The sequence below is a fragment of the Solea solea genome, chromosome 20, assembly GCF_958295425.1.
Source record: "Solea solea chromosome 20, fSolSol10.1, whole genome shotgun sequence".
Taxonomy (NCBI): Eukaryota; Metazoa; Chordata; class Actinopteri; order Pleuronectiformes; family Soleidae; genus Solea; species Solea solea.
In genome coordinates, this window is record NC_081153.1 from 10,586,398 (window position 1) to 10,608,413 (window position 22,016).

The following is a 22,016-nucleotide window of genomic DNA, read 5'->3' on the forward strand; positions in this document are numbered from 1 at the left end:
CTGTCTCTCGCTCTGTGTCTGGTCCAGATGAAGATGGAGTGAGGCTGTTCTTTTCCATTCAGAGACGTAATGGCCTTCTATTCCTGCTCGTACCTCGCAGGCAGAGGAGATGTTTTCGGTCAGACGGGAGAGTGAGGCAGAGGTGCTTTTGGGAGTGGGCAGGGCATGACACAGCTTTTTTTTTTTTTTTTTTTCTCCAGACTCCAGAACCTGTGACATCATGACTAATGTTGCTCCTTCATCATGTACCTGAAGGTCATTACTTCAGGAACCGCTGTGGGTCACCCGTTCCAAAAAAACAACAACAACAAAACACTGTAGATGCTGTGTAGAGATTACAAACAAACTCCAGTGCACAAATTCAGTGCCTCCCCCGTTTGTGGCTCACCTGTTGATTTGCGGATGCGAGATGAGTTTGTGGTATGAGGCATCTGTTTATCGAGTGATCGGACCTATTTCTCCTGCATGCCATCCGTCTCTCCTCTCCACCATGGCAATTTTCATTAGGCACCGGGTTTAACATGGGACAGAATGCAATTTGCATTTATATAAGCTTTTTCATTAGGCCTTGCTCTCTCGGCCCTCTCAAAACATTAGGAATTTGGCGAGAAATCAGTGGCAGCTAATTTAAAATTGGAGACAAAGCAAGTCCTCCCCTGATTTGCTTTGTATTTATTTATATTTCAGGTTACCTGCTTACGCTGCATTCTTGTCTTTATTTATCAACATTTCGCGCTATCGTAATTAAATCTCATTTGTTTGCCCGCCTTTATGAGACTTTCCCCTCGCGCTCCCTTCAGGTGAGGCACGCTCGTTTGTTTCCCCTCTCTTTGAAATGAAGAGTCTTTTTATAGTTGTCATTTATTAACAGTCAACACCCTAACCTTTAAGTCCTTTTGTATTCACCTTGTGGACAAAACACGACGTCTCTGGCCGCATCTTCCTGGTGTGCTTAAAGCTACAAATGTGTCTGCAACCTGCTGATTGGAGGAGGAAAAGAAGTCCGGGGCACGGAGAACCGTCTGGCTGGCAATCAGGTGTCTGATAAGAGGGAGAGAGAGTTTATAATCAACAGATTACACACACATGCGCTGCTTAGAAGCTCGCTGAGTACTTATAAAGAAAATAAACCACATATACAGTATATTTCATAGAATACGTACAGCTGGTGTATACAGTACCAAATATGCAAATGTGCCAACACAAAAAAAGAAACATTTTCATTGACAGATGATAGATAGGTGGTTGGCAGAGGATGAAAAATCGTATTCTGCCCGCATACGAACGCTGCAGGGAGCAACTAAATGTCTGTCGCTTATGGTTGTCTCGGCGATGTCCCTGCTGCTGTCTAGGTAATCAAGCTGACATTTGAGGATTTTGACCTGGAGCGAGGCTACGACACTCTGACTGTGGGGGACGGCGATATGGTGGGCGACCAGAAGACCGTCTTCCACGTGTGAGTGACTCTGTTGACCTCCATCCTTTTTGCCCTTAATGGACTGCCTGTTCCCCCTGCCTCCCCTTGCTTTTCATCCCTCCCACTTAGTTTCTTTTTTTTTTCCCCTCTGCTCCCTGTGTTCCCTGTGATCACATCATGACTTTTTCCCTTTCCCCTTTCTTCTCCACCTTTCTTCATTTTGACATTCATGCCTCTCCGCCTTCATCGCTTCTGTGTACCCGGCAGCGCCCTTTCCCTTTCCCCTTAGCCTCGAGCCCCTCTCTCTCTCTCTCTCTGTTGTGCTCTTTCTCTTTCATTTCATCATCACCTGATTCAGTAGCACATGAGAAATAGATGCCGCGCCACGTTGTCAGTCATCGCTCTTTTCATTGTTAAAAACAAGATCACAAGCAAACGCGGCGCAACATGGAGAGCTGCATAGTGATGCTCCCTAATGGGGTTTGCACTAGCAGATGCTCCTTAACAATTCACAGGATGCTGTTATTAATTGTGCTGAAATTTACCACGTTAATAAAGTTTTTTTTATAGATCAGTTTTAATGTGAGGGCCGCCTCGCCCTGGTGGAAACTCGGAGAAGGGGGCGGGTGATAAATTAGAAGGAAGGTGTGCGGAGGCGGGGTTTGTTGACGTCTTTCTCACTTTAATATTTTTTGGGCACTTTCATAACGCACAAACCGAGGGGCCTAATCTATTCAATTAAGAACCACCGCCCCCTTTATGGACCTTTTTATGATGTGAAAGGAGAGTGAGTGCTTCCATCATTGAGATTGGATATGCTCTCGCACACAAACAAACTACAACAATTTAGAGCCGGAGAATATACTGCGGCCATCAGTGCAGTTTAACTCGGGACTATATTTTTGTGAATCGGCGGTGCAGGAAAGTGGGTGTAGGGAATTATTTATTTTGTAACTTTAAGGTCATGGGCTCGTAGCCCCCCCCACCCTCCCCCCACAGCAGCACAGTCATAAATGTGTTGGCTAATAGAGAGTGAGTCACAACCAATCAAATCCCCACTTTCCCTACACTTGAAAGACACTGCTCGGTGACAGTCTGATAATGGAAAAGGACAATTTAATGCGAAATCTTCCACAAATGTTTTTTTCCACCCCCCTATCTGGAAAAATAATGTCCTCGTGTGGGATGAAGATAATTGTAATGAGCTGATAGACTACCTTTAAACGTGCCATCATGAAAGATAATGTTTTGGATTGCAATTAGCTGGGAGGTCAATTATATCGCATTATCCAAAGTGGTTAGATTGGATGTGGGATGACAATCAGTCACACAAACCTATGATTATAATGCAGATACGGAAGTGGTGAGAAAACACTTTTTGAAAAGAAGTCATAAGTATTTGGTAGATGGAATCCGGTCCTCGTCCATCCCTGTTTCCCCAGAAATCACATTCCCAACCAGCTGCTCTGCATTTTCAAGCACATTTTTGTAAGAAACATATTTGAGGTCGAATTTTTCACCCAGAGAGAAAAAAAAAGACTCTGTGGTTGCAATATGTCGATTAAATGCCTGCCAAGCAGGAGACCACAGTACGAGACCATTTCGACAGCAAATGTTGGAAGAGATTTGTCGAGGATAATTTAGTTGCCAATAAGACATTCTGTCTTCATTTAATTTTTTTTTTTTTTTTTTTCGTTTTTTTTAAGATATTTTTGCAATGCTACGAGGGAAACCATGATTTTTTTTTCTCCACGGTGCTTTTCGTGCCTGAACCATACCACATTTTAAAAAGATGCCTTTGTTTCTTATGAAACTTAATTAAGAGTTCAGTTATAATGGTAACGCAAAGTGCACATTTGCATAATCGTCAACAAAAAAAAAAATAACCCCCCCACTCCTACAGTCGTGTTTGAATGAGCGCATTACATGTGCAGTGATGGGTTCGCAGGAACTCACCACATTAACAAAAGGCTTCAGGGCCACAGAGCCACCTAATCCAGACACGACTTCCTTGCGACTTCCTTGCGACTCCCTCCCTCTTCCTTGTGCCATCACTAAAAGTAGAACCCTTAATTACCAGCTATACACTTACTAATTAGAGCTGGGTGGAATTACTATTCAGATAGGACTAAATTACATCTGTGGTATTGACTGATTCTGCCTCCCTTTCCCACTTCCCTGGCACCAACTATTTAGAATTGAAGTGTCATAGAGTATAATTGCCTACAACAGTTTTTGAGCGTTTGATAAGAAAAAGCCTACGAATCTTTTTATGAGGTGAAGGGAGTATTCGCTTTTTTTGTGTTATAGATTAAATTGTTATTAGGTACGATTACACTTTTCCCCTTTTTTCTGTGTGCTATTAATTTTTCACTAATGGCTTCAAATGAAAGAAAACTTTCTTTTGTTAAAGTATCCAGACCTTTAAATCAGGACACTGTAGGAACGCCTGAAATTGTCTCCGAAATTACAGTCTTTATGAGCTTTTGTGCACCTGGAGTTGGGCAGTTTATCACGTTCTCCCTGGCAAATCGCAGGCTTTGTTAGGATGGATGCGAAGCGTCCGTGAACTTAAGGTCCCTGCACAGATGTTCTATAGGTTTATAGGCGCACACCGGGCCGCAGGTGGACTCCAGTAAATTTGTTTGGGAGACATCTCAAGCATAACTAAAGCAAATGTCTCCTCTGCCATGGCAAAGTGAATGGCACGGACTGACAATTGATTTTTTTTTTTTAACAAACAAGTAAAATTGCAACAAAATCCACTCTAACTCTAAAAAAACTAGGTTTTTTTTAATGATTGAGTCAAAACAGTAATGACATCACTATAGAATGTAACTGGTTTCTTTCCTAGAGACTCACCCTCCTCTTCTCTTTTCCCTGTAGCCTGTCGGGTACCACCACCCCAGATCTTGTGGTCAGCACCAGTCACCAAATGTGGCTCAATTTCAAAACAGATGACACCAGTGGCTCCCTCGGCTTCAAAGTTTCCTACGAAGGTGAGGACCCTTCAAACTGTCCGGTTGACGCCGCTCCGCTCGCTGAATTCTAAATAGGATTGTTGGAGTTGTTTGAAGTATTCAGCTTTGGTATTCTGACTCTTGGGTTAGCATTAGAGTATAAAGTTGCATGGAGTTCATGGCCGTGTGACTACAATTGTTTGACAATCTTTTGTCAAATCATCTTAAGGTTTTTCATGATTCCAATATTTGACTTGGAGTCGAACAAAGCAGAACTCCCTCATGGACAACCTTAAGTTGAAAAGAAATGTTATTTTGGGTATCGTGCCCTTCAGCATTGAGAGGCAATGCTGAAAGCTGACATCGTTGGCTCTGACAGTTCACTGTCACACTGTTGACATTCCTGTGCGTTGATCATCCGCAGCTTGGATTCAAGAACATAAGGACTTGACGAGACGTGGTGCGTCTGTCTCATGGAGGGCTTTTAAAAGAAGAATAAATAAAAGTCACAAGTGTCAGGATAAAAAAAAGGCAAGGAGCTACGTGCCATAAAAAAAAAAAAAATCAAAAATAACAAAGACGCTGAGTTCTATATTGTTTTTACATTGAGCGGTTGGGCATTATCGGTGTATCCGTTTGTGAGTTTACCCCTCTGGAGCACCGGGAGTCTTCCCTTTGCCCACGAATGCGTGTTTTTCATAAAAACACCGAGAAAATGGAGCACCTCCGCCTAAACAAGTGTAATTAAAACAATGAGTTCTACATAATGAATTAGTAGAAATGCTTTGAACCACTTTACCCCCCCAAGATGGGAGCGCCAAAGAATCCAATCAGCATTTTCAGTTCCTTCGTATCGTAAGCTTGATCATGAGGTGCGATCGCAAACATAGTCACGCCAGTGTGCCTGTTCTCTCTTTGCCGAGGAACCTTTCAGCTCGAGTTCTGCGGCTTTCCAAACAAAGTCAATGTTTTGTCTCCTCCCTGTCTATGGGTCGCCAAAGCGGATGACCCGCATGCATGATTTGGCAGAGATTTGTATGCTGGATGCCCTTCCTGGCGCATTTATCCGGGCTAGGGACCAGCACTGGGAGGGCACTGGAGGTGGCTGGGGTCACTTTTAGAGCGTCCAATTAACAATGAGCAGCGGGTGACTGGGGGGGCGGGGACTCGAGCCGGTAACCTTCCGGTCACTAGCCAAATTCCCTTTCCGCTTGGCCATGGGCTTACTCTGTCAGATTAACAGCTGTGATGTGATTCATAATTTGTGTCATCTAATCTTTCTTTTTTTTCATCTTAAAAAAAAAGATGACTTTTTTTTAGGAAGAACAAAAATCCTAATTTTTGATCTTAAAGGTAGAGATTCATCATAATGCTGTCTAAGCGTTTTTATATGTATGAAATGATTGCTGTGGGTTTGGATTTGAAAACAAATAACGGCGCAGCACTATAGTCTCTATATTTTCTATATAGTGTGATGTGGGGTTATGAGCCTGTGTAGGACCAGTTCCCACAAATAAGACAAGGCATTTCCACAAAGAATAAGGTCTTTGTGGAAATGTGGTGCCGTAGAGCCCATTGACTTATCATATGTAATATTGTGTAATACAGACTCCACGAGGTTGCGGTGCAGCTGCTGACAGTAATGCGAGTCTCAGGACCGTAACGGTGGCCGAGATTACTCTGGGATGTCAAGGAGGCAACAAATGTGCATTTTTTTCCCCCCCACATCTCTTCCATTATTCATGAGCATCGAATGTTGCTTTATACACTCCCACCGCTGTGTATGTTGTGCATGTAATTGTATACACAACATGCACAGTGAATCACGGATGCATTCCGCGAAACATGCGTACAACGGGTTCACTCAGTCCACAAAAGACACACGTATACATTTAAAAGGCCCCCGCATATAAGCCGCATTCCCCCTTAAGGACGACTTCAGGTTTTTCAGTGACGCCGTTACAATCAAGTGTCCGTGTAATTTAACGCAATTTGCATTTTCCCTCCACAAAGGAATGGCTTCTCCTTCTGGATTTTTCTTTTTTTCGTGGATCCTATATATTGCCTTCATTCATTTTCATTTCTTATGCTCTCAGGTGCCGCCACTAAAACCTTGCTTTCAGCATTCCCCCTCTTTTAAAGGTGACTTCTACATAAGATCAATGAGTTGTCTTGTGAATGAGGTTGCCTCGGGATAGCCATACATCCAAACAGCAGTGAGCTCTAAATATGTGTCCTAAATGATGATCATCATTAGGGCTGGGTATGGATTTATACCCTGCATCACTCCGGGTGCGATTTAAAATCGTATTAGGCCCCTGCCATCATTTCCTGGATGGATGAGCTTATTCGCTCGCTGTGTTTCCCCATCTGGATGCCTCGATAGGATGCCTCAGCATTCCCGTATGCAAACTGCACCCTCTTTAAAAGTAGAAGGAAGAGTGAGTGGAAGAAAGAGACGCGCATAAATCTCTCTGTAATGAAATTGGCATGTGTGTGGTTTTTTTTAAGGGCAAAAGGTGGTCATGGACGCGTGCGTGTGTGAAAATGCTGACATCAGCTTCCATCTGAAGTGAGAATGTTTGTCACACAGTCAAGGGAGGGAATTAAGATTAAAGATTAGTGAGTGATATTTTAGGCAGGGGAGGATAAAGGCTACATCAGATGGGGAAAAAAAAAAAAGTCAATGTTATTTTGATTGTAACGCCATGGAGTGCAGAAGCTCATACTGTATGTCCTGCCAGACATTAATGAACTCCGAGTGCGAGTCATTCATTGTTAATTCCTCATGTATTGTGCGTTCAGTTGTGTGTACTCAGGCTTAGCTACACTACCAAACAGGAAGAGTGCGTCATGTCAAACCAGGGGCTCTCCACGGCGTAGGAAGCGCTACTTAACCTTAAGGTAATGTCAAGGACGTGTGTGCGTCACAGCGTCTCAGACTGAAACTCTCAGATTGCTCTTTATCTCGGAAGTGTTCCCATCCTCCCCGAGTGCTGCACGTAAACCTGAACAAAAGCTGGTCCAATGATTCTGAGGTGACGGTGGCTCAGTGGTAGATGGGCGTCGTCTTTCAACTCGAAGGTTGTGGGTTTGATTTCTGGCTGATTTCTGGCTAGACAGAGTGAAGGTGTGTGAAAACTGTAGAGTAAAGTAGCTTTGAGTGCTCATCAAGACGAGAAACGTGCTATATAAATACAGACCATTTACCATTTTTTGGTACCATGGTTTTATTTTCATATTAAAACAAGCATTATTGTGTAACTTCTTTTCTCTCTATGTTAAACATGGTATACCTGTATAAATTGTATAAATTATCTGTGGAAACAAAAATGTAGTTTTTATTTATAGACCATGCATTTTCAGTATGTATGTACTGATTCCATCTACTTTCTTGTTAGGATTTTAAGGTTAAATACATCCCGAACTTGTCACTTTACTAGACCTACAGATATTAAATGAATATTCATTTTTATTACCAATCCAAGTATTGGGTGCACAAGAAATAAGCATCACTCTGTAAAACCTCAGTGTGCCTTTGAAGGGCATAATTATAATAATAATAATAACTGCAAATGAATGCACTGTCAGCAAATTATTCCAAAAAAAATATAATTGTAAAAAGTGAATAAACATATAAAATATTTTTTTTGTGAGGGGTAAGGGTAACCGAGGATTATTGTCCTGTTATGTTATTGTCGTTGAACACATATCAGTAATACAGAGACTGAATGTCAATCAGCTGGAGTCAACTTATGCTAACCAGCCGAACTGACATTTGCCAGAAAACAAATCAATGGCACATTGCGTGGGATTTGATTTGCTTGGGTGATCCAGCGTCTCTATAGCATGTAATATCTCTGTAGTTGCATCTTGTCAATATCTGCTGGAGGCGACAGTTTGTCATAACCTTGAGTTGAGATTAAATTTGCAGCCGAGGTTTAAGGGAGGGCACCGAGGTGGATTGTGCTAATTAAAATATGACCTTTAAAATGCATATCTGTATGTGAATTCATTTAATATTCATCAACGCGTAGCAATGATGCTGTTTTTGTGTGTTTTTTTTTTTTACCCAAACAGAAATTGAACAAGGCAGTTGTGGAGATCCTGGAATCCCAGCTTATGGCAAGCGGGAAGGGACGGGATTTCGTCACGGCGACAAACTCTACTTTGAGTGTCTCCCTGCCTTCGAGCTGGTCGGGAAGAGGAACATCACCTGTCAGAAGAACAACCAGTGGTCAGCGAAGAAACCCAGCTGTGTTTGTAAGCCGCTTAATGCCTTATTCCTCTGATACTTTTACACACACACACACACGCACGCACAACACCACTCAAGTGGGTGCATAAATGTAAGCGTTTGTGCAGATGAGGGCAGGGATGGCTGCATAATGTACAGTCATATTATCCCCACCGTTTGCCGAGCAGAGGCTGTGGATTTTGAAACAATAGGGGGCCTTATTAGCTAATTAACACCATGAAAGACAAACACAGAGAATGAGAGTATTATAGAAGATGAGGAGGGGGGGGGGGGCGGGAGATAGAGCTGACCAGGCAGATGATACCCACTGTTGTATTATTGATGAGATAATAGGCTGGACAAAAGGCTGCAGTATCTGGATAAACATCATTGAGCTGACTGACGGAGGTTGCTGGCACAAGAGTCAATTTGGCTGCATAATAAAAGAGGGAACAATGTTTTACTTTGTTACCATTTAACAAAAAAAAAAATGTTTTAGTCATGTCGACACAATGCGGCAAGTCTTTGTCGTCGCACACTGCCAAGTTGCTTGTATGTATTATCACTGGACAATGAGTCGTTTTCAGTAGAAAGTGGAGTAGTTTGTGTTTTTAACTGAAGTTGAACTGGACCTTGACTCCCAAAATTAAAGTTAAATCGCCGCTCAAATCAGGAAAATCATATTTGCATATTTTCCACAAACTATTCAGCCTCAGTGTGCATAAGGTAAGAGAGACATTTATTAATATTTATAACCTTTCATATTTCAATAATAAAAATGCATGTAAGCACTATTTGCTAATGTTAGACCACATAAATGAATATACAGTAAGCACTTTACATTTGTTGTAAGAAAATGCAATAAAAAGGAAAATAAATCACATTCAACGTGTGACACATATGAAACAAGGTTTTTCGATCACTATTGATGTTTATTTCTTTGAACTTAGGCTATATAGAAACTAAACACAGTCTATATGGTCTATGTGTTGCAAATGTATTTATTGCACTTGATGCATACTGTGTCTTCGTCTTAATCAAAGTGTGCGGCTCTTTATATGCCCTTCACAGGAAATGATCCAAGGCCAATGAGTCTGGTGGTGAAGAAATCTTAAATTGCATTTTTTATTTTCCTTTTCAAACATTAAAAATGGGTCCAACAAACCCAAACACCACACATTTTTTTTTACTACCCAAAGCACTGGCCCTATTTTAAAGTTCAACTTCACTTTTTCACAGTTGCATTTGGATATACTTGAGCTGCAGTGACAGAGAGAGAGAGAGGTCTTTTTTGCTCCCGAGGAGATAGATAGATATCTGAGTGAAGGAAAGCACTGTCATACTAGGCTGGCTTTGCAAAGAAGACTACATCTGCTCTGCTCGGTAACATTGCCCTCTATCCATTTGAATAACTGGGGTGTGAATGTCAGCTCGCTTAAATGAGATTTGTTGTGCAAGGCTTATGCCTCTGCTCATAAATCTCACTCCCCAAACTCCAGACTTGTCAATACTGGTTGGACTGGCCATTCGAGAGTGGGATGTATCGTAAAAACCTCAATTTTTTGTTTTGATGGCTCGTGTTTTTGACAACTTTTATTCCATTCAGCCTTTTTTTTTTTTTTTGTTAGTCGCTGCACACCTCGTTTTTATTTATTTAATTATAACAGTAGCATGGCTCCCTTGCTGGTCGGTAGATGCACAGTATATCTGGGTTACGAGATTCTGACGGAATCATTAAAGTGAATTGTAACATTGTATACTAATCAACGAGATGAAATGTAATGTATAATGTATAATAATAATAATTTCCTCAGCTTCTTGAGCGTTCCTTTTTATGTCACTTTGTTTTATTGGGACCTCTTTATTGCCCTTGTAGTTTCCTGTTTCTTCAACTTCACCACTCCGTCCGGGGTGCTGCTGTCACCCAACTACCCCCAAGAGTATGGGAACAATATGCACTGCGTGTGGCTGATTATCAGCAACCCTGAGAGCCGGATCAATCTGGCCTTCAATGACCTCAGCATGGAGAAGCAGTTTGATTTCCTCTCGATCAAAGATGGCGGAAAGGTATTGTTGACTTTGCTTTTTTTGCTTCTCTTTGTGTAACTTCATTGTTTTGGCCTGATTTTGAGTTACTGTGCTTAGAATATGTGTACAATCCTGTCTGAGATTCCCTGAACTCGCTAGTTATCTTTTTCTGCCGTCTTCCTCATTATAGGATTTATTTAACTTTTTTTTATACAGTGGTTCATGACATATCAGTTCTAATTCGAGAATCTTAATCTTTCTCTCAGGCCGAGTCTCCGATCCTAGGCACCTTCTCTGGTGACGCCCTGCCTCCTCCCATAACAACGAGTGCCCACGTAGCGCGCCTGGAATTTCTGACAGACCACACCTACACTGACCGAGGATTTAACATCACATTTACCAGTAAGTAGTGAGCGCTACTGTAAAGGAGATAAAGTGAAGCCATTAAAGTCTGCCACAAAAGCCCACTCAGACTGCATTTTATGTTTTTCTCAATTGTCTGCGTGCATGTGCGGTATGAATCACGGCGCGCCCTGCTTATCGCTGTGCCTGTCTCCCACAGATTACATAAACTCGTACATCCATCAGCAACCCATTCCTTATACAATCACATGCAAAGAGAAGTGATTAAGATAAAAAAAAAAAAAACATCTTTATCGTCTGAGTTGACATTTAAATAAAACTCGCACAGAGATGCGACTGCCTCACCTGATGCATACATCGCAGCTCTGCTCATTACATTCGATTCCGGTGTTGTTGCTGACTTCTGAGGAAATTCTAGATGGATTTTGTACTTTTACCCAATACATGTTGGCTCTATGGTAAGCCAGTTTAATTGGTATACTGTTCTGTGATTGGTAGGCGAAGGTGTTAGTGTATAACCTTTAAAACCTATAAAATATTTATACATTGTGAAGGTGCTGTTGTAGTTTCAGTGAGTCACTTTGAAGCGAGGCTAAAATGTCATAGTCTAGTCTTCAAAATTGAGGACGACTTGGACATTTAGCTGTTTGGCAATCTTAGTTGCAGTTATTTTCTTAGTTGTGCAATTTATTGTCATGTACGCAGATGTGTCCAATGCATTATTATCTTAGAAGACACCGTATAGTCATCTACAGTCATGAAACACATCTTCCTGCGTGTTTATCGGCACATTCGAAAGAAATGCCAGCGAACCCCAAGAACTTTACAGTACGTTGGGTAATTAAATGAAATAATAATGCCTTTATTTGTCACCAAAACCTTGTGACTTCCTTAACCAGATGAGTCTCTTTTTTTAAAGAAATTACAACATCCCATGTGTCCTGTGTACAAACCTTTATAGTAATACAGTGTTCAGGTGTAGGCTGCATGCATATCACATCTATGTAGTGTATATCCTGCAGCAACACTTTAACTGGTGGTTAAATAAATTTTAAGAATATTATTATTATTGTAGCACTGGGGACAATTTTTATACGAGAATATCCAAACAAAATCTACTAGTAATGTTATTTGCATGCTCATTTGAGCAACTACACCATGGTGGCATAGTTCTAATTGTAACATTTTGACTCCGTCTGCATTCTGCTCTTCGTTCTTAAAACTTGCTCTAATGTACTTTACCCAGAATGCTCTTGGGCCCTGGCTCCAGCTCGTTTGCAGACACATAATTGCCTCTATGAAGCCAGGATGTGGACCACACACGGTGGCTAATACAATAATTAGCCAAATTAGATGAATAAATAAATAACCAATGCAGCATGGTAAGTGAGTGTCGGGAGCAGTTAACTGAAGATGACTGCAACGCCGTCGTCTCACTGCAGGTTTTTTTCGCGGGGTTTTTGCGAGCGCTGAGCGGACAACTTCTATCATTCATGTTAATTAAAAACGTGCCAAACTGTATTGAGGGGAGTCTTGGCCCGTTAATAAATAGGATGACCGTGATGGATGAAGTGTGGCTGGCACTCTGTTTGGGTCCAATGGATACAGAAGAGGGATTTGTCAACACCTACGCGTCGCCTCGCACAGCCATGTGTGTGTGTACAAGGGGCGAAGAGAGATAGTGGCACAGGTGATGTATTTGTTTACATGCCTTGTTCAAGGGTCATGCCTCTTCTTGTGGGACTTCTCGCTTGCACTTCGGCATTAGGAAGTCTGACACAGACGTTTTAGAGGATGCATGAAAACAAATTCCCTTGTTTATTTGCTCCACGTATCATTCGGCTGTGTCATCTGGCACTGACGATTTGCATATGGTGTAGTTTCCCACCTGCCAGACTTCACTGCAGCGGGGTGAATCAATGTGACTCACTAAGTGAAACTAATTTCTCCTTGTTAAATGCTGGCATTACTGAATGCTGACAGTGGAGAGAAAAAGTTTTGTTAAGAAACTTGGGTAATTATTTCAGAAATCTCCATGGAAATGAGCATCTCTGCACAGAAAATACAAGGAGTAATACCAGCAGAATTCTATGTTATCCACTGTTTTTCAGAATCAACATGTTTAACCAGACAATTCATTCACACTGACCGCATATTCTCTCTGAATGTTCTCCTTTTTTTTTTAGCCTTTCGCCACAATGAGTGTCCAGACCCAGGTGTCCCTGTCAATGGGAAGCGCTTCGGTGAGAGCCTTCAGCTGGGCAGCTCCATCTCGTTCCTGTGTGAGGAGGGATTTGTGAAGACCCACGGCTCGCAGACGATATCCTGCATCCTCAAGGACGGCAACGTGGTGTGGGACAACGCGGTTCCTCGCTGTGAAGGTAGGCAAGGCAGTGGTCACAAAAGGTTTTGAAAGAAATATAGCATTTGAAAATTCGACTTTTGCCAGCCTGTGTTACCTCCTGGCACTCCTAGCTACATCCCACAGTCTGAAGACACACAGCTAGCTTAAATTAGCTTCATTTGGCAACTATAAATCGGTGTGAATAGTTGTGTGACGCTATTTCAGACAGGCATACTACTTCTTCCTCTTCTCTCCGCTCGTCTTCACAACCCAGAATATGACACGCCCACTCAATATGTCATGGTTAGTGAGAAAGAATCACTATTTTTTTGGTTCCAGCTGAAAACCAATTTTTTTTCCCTGGTGTGAACTAGCCGCCCGGGGCTAAGGGCTAAGTTTATGTGCTAGCCCTCTGACCAGTTGGTATATCAGTGAACCCTCAAGGTGGTGATATTGGTATCGTATGAGACGCAGAGAGAAGTGGTATGGAGCTATTTCTAAAATAAACTGCACAGCAAAACAGAAAAAGGCTAATTTATTGTACCTGGTTAAACGTGATGCTAACCAGCTAAGGTTCTTGGACACCGGCAGTATAGCACCTTCATTCACAATGCTGTTAGGAGTCTGAGGGGCCTATTCACTATTCATGATACGCAAAAGAGGGATCCATTATTAAAAAAATGTCACTTCCCCCTCTGTGCCGGAGCAGCTTTGTATTCCTCTGAGACCATCTATCACGCCGCTGCGTTTGTAGCGTAATGCGTTTTATAGATGTCCTTCACAATGCTGAGTTAGCTGATTAAATCACTCCACTTCAAAGAGTGTAGGGAGCTGGCACTGTAACTCAACCCCTCCACTGTGCATGTGTGTCCGGGGTAAGGACCGGCAGACGTGCTGCAAAGCGAGTGGTAACAGAGATGAGGGTAGGTGGAGATGCTCAAGTGTCTTTTGTGCTCATGCTCTGCGGTGGGGTTGACAGTGGTACCTTCTGTGTGAGTTGAATGATGGATTTAAAGACAAAAGGATAAAGGGGGAACCTGGCACATTCACATGGTTAGATAATGTATGCAGCGGTGTTCATGCACGCTCACATGCACAATAATAGGCATGTTCTTAGGAGCAATGTTTAACCTTGAAGTGCTGTCACCAATTTAATTTACATGGGATGAGCCCGAGATGATGCATGGTATCATATATGGACTTTGTCATACATCAACAGTTTTTTTTCCGTCTTCTCTTTCTCCTTCAGCACCATGTGGAGGCGATCTTAAGGCTCCCAGTGGGATCATCCTCTCCCCTGGCTGGCCAGAACTGTACAAGGAGGCTCTCAACTGTGAATGGATTATTGAGGCTCCTCCAGGCTACCCCATTAAGATCATATTCGACAAGTGAGTCCCCTAACGCCTCTTTTTCCCTTGCAGAAGAAGTTAGAATGTGTGTGGGTGGGTTTTAAATTTCAACCTGTGTGGATGTGATTATTTATTTTTAATATTATTAATTTTGCAGCACTTGCTTTAAACTGTTTTCATCTGTCCTCACAGTGGCTAATGCAGTAGATCTAATGCACTTTAAAGCATGTGCCCAATTAGGAAAATACTATGTTTTATTGATTAAGAGGCCATAAGTATTTCATCCTTTCATTTGATACCCCGCTCCCTGCAGACCTGGGGATGTTCTCTCCATGCAGACACTTACACATCAACACACTGAAACATTATACATGTGTAGAAATCTAACGTTAACGTGCTCGTATGTAACTGGAGATGGTCTGTCCTGGGAAAAGGAGAGATGGATGAGGGGGTAATTTATCTGATGTTAGAGAGAGAGAGAGAAGCATACATAGGATCAAACGCTACATTAGCGTTTCACTAAGGCCCGTCCTCAGACGCTGTCACATCACCGTCCCTGCCGCGATGGCATTGCCATGCAAAATGAAAACAACATAAATGTTGTTGCGCTTTAATTTTCATGTAGCATCAATAAAATATCACACATTGCTTCATTTAGATGACATGGTTCTGAAACTGAGTAATTTATTCATGGCTTTGAAGATGAAGTGGCTCTGGCAACAAAGACAGAAACACAAGGCATGCACACACACACACACAAACACAAGCACACGGATGCACCAAAGCATGCCAAATGTCTGAGGATTTCCCAAAGCTGAAACATGAATTGAAAACAATCCACTGAAACCATCATGGTTTTACTATGTTTGTTAAAGGCTGACACGTTTGTTAAAAATCTAACATTTGTACATTACAGTTAAGAGAAACAATGTACAATACAAAAGGACAATACAACAACACAAAGAGATTTCACAGTGATTAAATGAGTGTCATTTAAACTGAATAAGCTGCATTCAAGCTTCCGTCACTAATGTAGGATTTTAATTGTGGCCAGTTCTTTGAGTTCATCAACTTGGTTTATTTTATTTTTTTTGTTTAATACACTTTGCCGTTTCAAACTGAAAGTCAAAGTTCAATTAACCTGCTTGTGGTTAATTTATTTTAACAAAATGAGTCCACAGACACAGATACTCTCTTGTGGTATGTGCTTATTTTCAAAGGAATCTGCAAAATGAACAGCCGCACTGAGTAAGACTGCTTTGTCTCCTGTCCACAGGTTCCGCACAGAGGTCAACTACGATGTACTCGAGGTGCGCGATGGCCGATTCCCATCTTCGCCTCTGATCGGAAGTTACCAGGGCACCCAGGTTCCCCAGTTCCTCATCAGCACCTCCAGCTTCCTGTATCTCCTCTTCTCCACTGACAAGAGCCACTCTGACATCGGCTTCCGTATTCGCTATGAAAGTGAGGCTCGATTTGCAAGCATGCCGGATAGATGCAATTAAGAACAAGAGCCCATTCACCCAGGATTCACTGAAATGAATCCATTACATACAGGGAAATCAGAGACAACACTAAGCCTTGTTCAGCATATTAGTAAAAGCTATTGAGCTATGTCTGTCAATACAATCTCCACCGACTCTCAATGTCTCCACAAAGCCATTGTTTCTGAAAATCCCTATTATTACAAAGTTTGAGATTATTGAGTCATATATCCATTCCTTGAAACACATTGCAATTTTCCTCACACCAGTCTTCAGCCATGCTGTAGTTAAACTCGTAAGACTGTTCAACCTTGATTTCCTCCCGGGTAACACCGTAGACACTTTAGGCAATTTCTCTGTTTGTAAAGCCGCTGAAAAGGTTGAGTAATTCACTGTGCGCACTACCTACTGCAATGCAATGTACACAAGGCACATGTTAATTCGTGTTGATGTACTGTAGGATGATTGCTTGAATTATTAATGAGAAATGTGTAAGGATTGCAAACAGCGTTTACTTTTCTTTCTTCTTTTTACACTTTACAAATGTACATTTACCTTTGCTGTATGCCTGAAAGTATGGTGATGCTGTAAGCGGGGGGGGGGGGGACTTTCTGTTCATGAGTGTCTTTGAACATCTCTCTCTCTCGCTCCCTCTCTGTAGCCCTGCAGTTGCAGTCCGATCACTGTGTGGATCCTGGGATACCGGTCAATGGTCAGCGACATGGCAACGACTTCTACGTAGGCGCCTTGGTGACATTTAGCTGTGAGGCGGGGTACACACTTAGTGACACCGAGCCGTTAGAATGTGAACCCAATTTTCAGTGGAGCCGCCCCCTGCCCAGCTGTGATGGTACGTCCCATAATTGTTGACATAAAAATGAATAGTCGCCTGCGAGATCTCCATCTACTCATGAATGGGACTTAAGCTACATTCATTGTTGTATGTTGTTACATTTGCAACGCGAGAAATAGACTTCACATTAAAATTGCTATACAGTATGTCTGATTTATTATAAAATCTATAGAAGGTTTCCTTCCTGCGCCTCTTGTTTTAAACTTTAAAATATTCTCTTTTCATCATAAATGTTTTGAATGTATGGCAGTGAATTTGGTCTTTGATGTTTCCCTTCTCCTCATCTGTAAATTCCGCTTTATATAAGGACAGTATTGATTTCTGGCCACTCGCTAATGATAATAATCTTTTCATCCTGCTTTTTATTTCCGTCAACTATGCCCTCTCTGAGGTTGTCCCTCTTCCTCATTTCTCTGCTTCATCTCTCTCTTTTGCACGTTTCCATTCATCAGCCCTGTGTGGAGGTTACATCCAGGGCAACGTTGGCACCATCCTGTCACCTGGCTTTCCAGACTTCTACCCGCACAACTTGAACTGCACGTGGATAATCGAGACCTCCCATGGCAAAGGTCAGCGCAGACATTCCGTGTCAACACAGGCAGCGAGTCAAATGCAATTTCCCTTACAATGTCATTTACCCTCAGTGAGCAGCCTGTTTATTTTGCCGAACAAGCTGTCCCCGAATGACTGGAGCGCTGAGAGGTTTGCCGAGAGCTAAAGCGCCACAAGACAACACTCGAGTCGTGTCATGTTTTATAGAGCGCTCACACCAAATTGACACAAACTTATTTGCAGATGCTCACTCTGTGTGGCTGTTAGGTGTTTGAAAAGTCGCATGGAAGGAAGATCAATGCGGTATATGTTATTAAACTGTGTCTGAAACTGTGATAACTACAACCTCTAGTGGATTATAAAACTCAATATATAAGTGTTTTATCACTGGGTCTTTCTCTCCCTCTTTTCTTAGGTGTCCAGTTCACCTTCCACACTTTCCACCTTGAGAGCCCCCACGACCATTTGCTGGTGACGGAGAACGGCAGCTTCTCTCAGCCTCTGTGGAGGCTGACGGGCTCCACATTGCCTTCTCCTCTCAGTGCAGGCCTTTTTGGAAACTACACAGCTCAGATACGCTTCCTCTCGGACTTCTCTGTGTCCTACGAGGGATTCAACATCACTTTTTCTGGTGAGAATGGATGAAGGGCTCCCGAAACGAGGTGGCGGCTGCCGAAAATGCTGGTTACAGTCATGACTTATCATTTAGAAGAGAGTGAGCAAGTGGGTCAGGAAGGATTGAACATTACGCATGTTAAGCAACACGGAGAAAGAAAAGTCATAGTATATGTATATGACTTGTGGAAATACAGCATATACAGTACTCTATATGACATGAATTATCTTGCGTCAAGAGAAATTCATGCATTTTAAATTAGGATACATCACAGACTGTCCTTTTACAGAGCGCCCCTGATATGTGGTTAAAAAAAAAATAAAAAAAAAAATTAAAGCATCTAATAAAATGCTGCTGACAGTTTAAAATGTCACCCATCTAAAAAAAAAAAAATAAAAACATTTTGATTTACAGTGGGAATGAAAAAGCAGTTGCTAAACAGACGAAAGGTTGAATGTTAAGATTCCATTACGTGCAAAAGACCCCAGTGGCACACAACGCTATAATAAATGAACTAACTGGCATTTGGTCTTCTAAGTTTAAAATGTGAAATTGGTTTTAGAGGTGATTAAACCTACTCAAACATGGTTTACCCTCCGTATCCTTTTGTGGAAGCGTATTCTTGACCTTTTGAGCAGCACAGCAGAAGCCGTAATTGGCTTAATTTACACATTGGCACATCATGGGAAGTTGCACCAATGGTGCAATACTGTGTGGATAAAAATTAAGTTCAAACCATTATGGAAAAATATATAAAATCACCACTTCATTATTAATAGTATTGTTTTTTTTACTTGTTTTACAGAGTATGACTTGGAGCCATGCGAGGATCCTGGAATCCCACCTTACAGTACCAGAAAGGGCCTTCAGTACGGCGTGGGCGATGCCCTCATCTTCTCCTGTTTCCCAGGTTACCGACTGGAGGGTCCAGCAAGGGTGGTATGCTTAGGGGGCAGGAGGCGGGTGTGGAGTTCCCCTCTGCCAAGGTGTGTTGGTAGGTGGTCATATGCTTTATTTTTAACTTTTTATCTCCCCCCCCCCCCGTGATCTCTTCATAGTAATACCATTCCAGCCCTTCCACACATGGCCACTTGTTAAGAAAACCACAAAAACTGTCAGTCACGTTGGGAGACGAGGCATTTTCCTCCTCATTATCGGCCCCTTCATCCGCCCACCTTTTGTCTACTCATTGGACAGCTTCCCAGAAACAGACATTTTGACTTTGTCCAAATTATATAAAGCAGCAGCTCTAATGAGGACAACATTAAGGGGCTGAAATATGTTAATTATTGATGCTGCTCTTTGCTGGTGCCAGGGAAAAACATGACAGATCAAACCGCAAAGATTTAGGTCAGTGTTTTAATTATCAGACGCTGTGTGTTTGTTGAAAGGTATACACAATTTATCCTCATGAGCCAAATGATAGATAAAGCACAGGCTAATAGTGATTGACCTACTTGTGTTTGTCTTTACTGTTCAGCTCGAATTGCATTTGGGAAATGGCTGTGAGCTACTAACTTTTTGGGAATATTTTTTTTATAAACTCTTTCAGTTTTTTTTTTTTCCTCCCCAGTTTTTAAACTTACTTTTTAAACTAATTTGCAAGCAGTGAGGTTTTCTACTGTCTATACTTATACAGTCTATGATTTAAAACAAGCGGTCTTTGCAGTGTAACATGGGAAGTCGTGTTTATTTTCTGTACCAACATAAACATTAATTTTTCTTTGTTTATATATATGTGAAGTAGGTCAAGTGATTTCCTTTTGACTAATCAGACCTTTACAGTCCGACAGTGATGGAAAAAATCCGTTTCGATGCATTGACTACATCCATATTTCAGACACTTCATATAGCCCCATCACCCCACCTCATCTTACCTCACTATCTTCACGACGTTCAAAATTTCTGCGTGCAATCGCAGTCATTTTAAATCCTGGCCGCAAGGTCTTCTATAGAACCCACTCCCCTTATCACTCGCAGTGATTTAATACAGAAAAGGCAGCGTTCAAAATAGAGCTGGCATTTCTGTTAATCACAGTTGGACTGCAGTGTGATTATGATGATATGCCCTCTCAACATGCAGGTATTGTCACTCGAGACGTTCCTATTTCCATCACCTCCCCAGTCTCCCCTCTATGCATGACGGCATGCGCAAATACATGCTGACTTTCAAACATATATCAACTGACATGTCTTCTGCTCTCTCTCTCTCTCTCTCCAACACCACCACCACCATCTCCCCTTTTTGTTTCTTTCCTCCTCTCTCTTTGTCTGTTGCTCTCTCTGCTCCTCCCCTTTTTCTCCAGCTGAATGCGGGTCATCCGTGACTGGCATGCAAGGGGTGCTGCTTTCGCCCAACTACCCCGGCTACTACGGTAACAATCACGAGTGCATCTACTCCATCCAAACGCAGCCCGGCAAAGGCATCCAGCTGCGGGCAAGAGACTTCCGGCTGGAGGAGGATGACATGCTTAAAGTGAGGGGTGGAGGCAGATGTAGCTTCTCTGAGTTTGCAGATAAGTGTGTGTGTGTGTGTGTGTGTGCACATATGACCATCTTTATTCCTCCTGCTCCCTCTCTTTTATTCAGGTTTTTGACGGCGGCAGTAACAACGCTCGTCTGCTGGGCGTATTTACGGGCAGCGAGCTGCTCGATGCAACCCTGAACTCCACCTCCAGCTCTATGTGGCTAGAGTTCATCAGCAATGCAGATAACACCAGTAAAGGCTTTGAGCTGCACTTCACCAGTGAGTAATACGGTTCTTCCCACAAACAAACCCACCCACCTTACTGTGCATTTCATATTTCACATCTCGGCCTATTCTGTAAGTTGTTTTCATCACATACGTGCGCCCTTCCTGACGCCCTGCTAATCCTTGTTCTTGTATCTCTCTCTCTCTCTCTCTCTCTCTCTCTCTCTCTCTCTCTCTCTCGAAGGTTTTGAGCTGGTGAAATGTGAGGACCCAGGTGTTCCCCAGTTTGGCTACAAGAGGGAGGACAAAGGTCACTTTGCAGGGAGCACTGTGTCATACAGCTGTGACCCGGGCTACACTTTGAAAGGACCTGAAGTGCTCACCTGTCTGAGGGGGGAAAGGAGGGCATGGGACAGCCCCCTCCCACTCTGTGTTGGTGAGTAACTCTCCTCTGATCCAGTATGAATGCGTGATCAAGTGCTAAATTACTGGTTTATTATCCTGTGTACTTGAAATCTTATTCGTGGCTCACATTGCCATAGGAATGTTTTGAAGGGGGATTGTTTATTAGCATAAAATGGAAATGCTAAGCCATAGTGCTTCAAAATGAAATGCAACATTTGACTAAACATTCTCATGTCAGATACCGCATGGGATGTTGTGTCAGTGTCATTCTGCCCTGTTACCTATTTGCTACACTGCATAGCTGCGTTGTGTGACATTGTAATACAATATTTCTCAGTAGTCGCTTTTCAGTCTGGCACAATGCTAATCCGAACCTGTCTCATTTTTTTTGTTTGTCTCACTGAAAGAATAAAAAATGTCTGACCTCATTTCTCATCATAACAACCAACTGAGTGCAGTGCAGTTTATTTTAGCGCCGCTATTTTTAGCATTTGGGTGATTTCCCAGCACCCTATCCTGTGCATTTTCCTCCTTGGAAATGACTGTGCTGTTTTTGCATGACGGTGGCAAATCTCTCTTTTTGCTTCATTTTATTTTTTTTACTGAACTAACGTTTACTGCATTAACAAGCACACCCACGCCTATAGACAGATGTTTAACCCTGAGCTGTCTGGTGGGAAGACTTTGAAAATATTAACCAAATATTTTCCCCGTAA

General features: G+C 42.3%; 1 protein-coding gene across 1 annotated transcript in view; it reads left to right on the forward strand.

The window, feature by feature from the left end:
• csmd2 (CUB and Sushi multiple domains 2) overlaps positions 1–22,016 on the forward strand; it is a 207,931-nt gene that overhangs the window by 110,001 nt on the left and 75,914 nt on the right. The window contains exons 11-25 of the mRNA XM_058618872.1: positions 1,353–1,456; positions 4,304–4,416; positions 8,458–8,640; positions 10,491–10,681; positions 10,909–11,044; positions 13,192–13,386; positions 14,599–14,737; positions 15,975–16,162; positions 16,844–17,032; positions 17,488–17,604; positions 18,003–18,218; positions 19,009–19,197; positions 20,510–20,679; positions 20,793–20,949; positions 21,140–21,331. Of these exons, the coding sequence (XP_058474855.1) occupies positions 1,353–1,456; positions 4,304–4,416; positions 8,458–8,640; positions 10,491–10,681; positions 10,909–11,044; positions 13,192–13,386; positions 14,599–14,737; positions 15,975–16,162; positions 16,844–17,032; positions 17,488–17,604; positions 18,003–18,218; positions 19,009–19,197; positions 20,510–20,679; positions 20,793–20,949; positions 21,140–21,331 (2,479 nt within the window). The remainder of the gene's footprint in view (positions 1–1,352; positions 1,457–4,303; positions 4,417–8,457; positions 8,641–10,490; positions 10,682–10,908; positions 11,045–13,191; positions 13,387–14,598; positions 14,738–15,974; positions 16,163–16,843; positions 17,033–17,487; positions 17,605–18,002; positions 18,219–19,008; positions 19,198–20,509; positions 20,680–20,792; positions 20,950–21,139; positions 21,332–22,016) is intronic.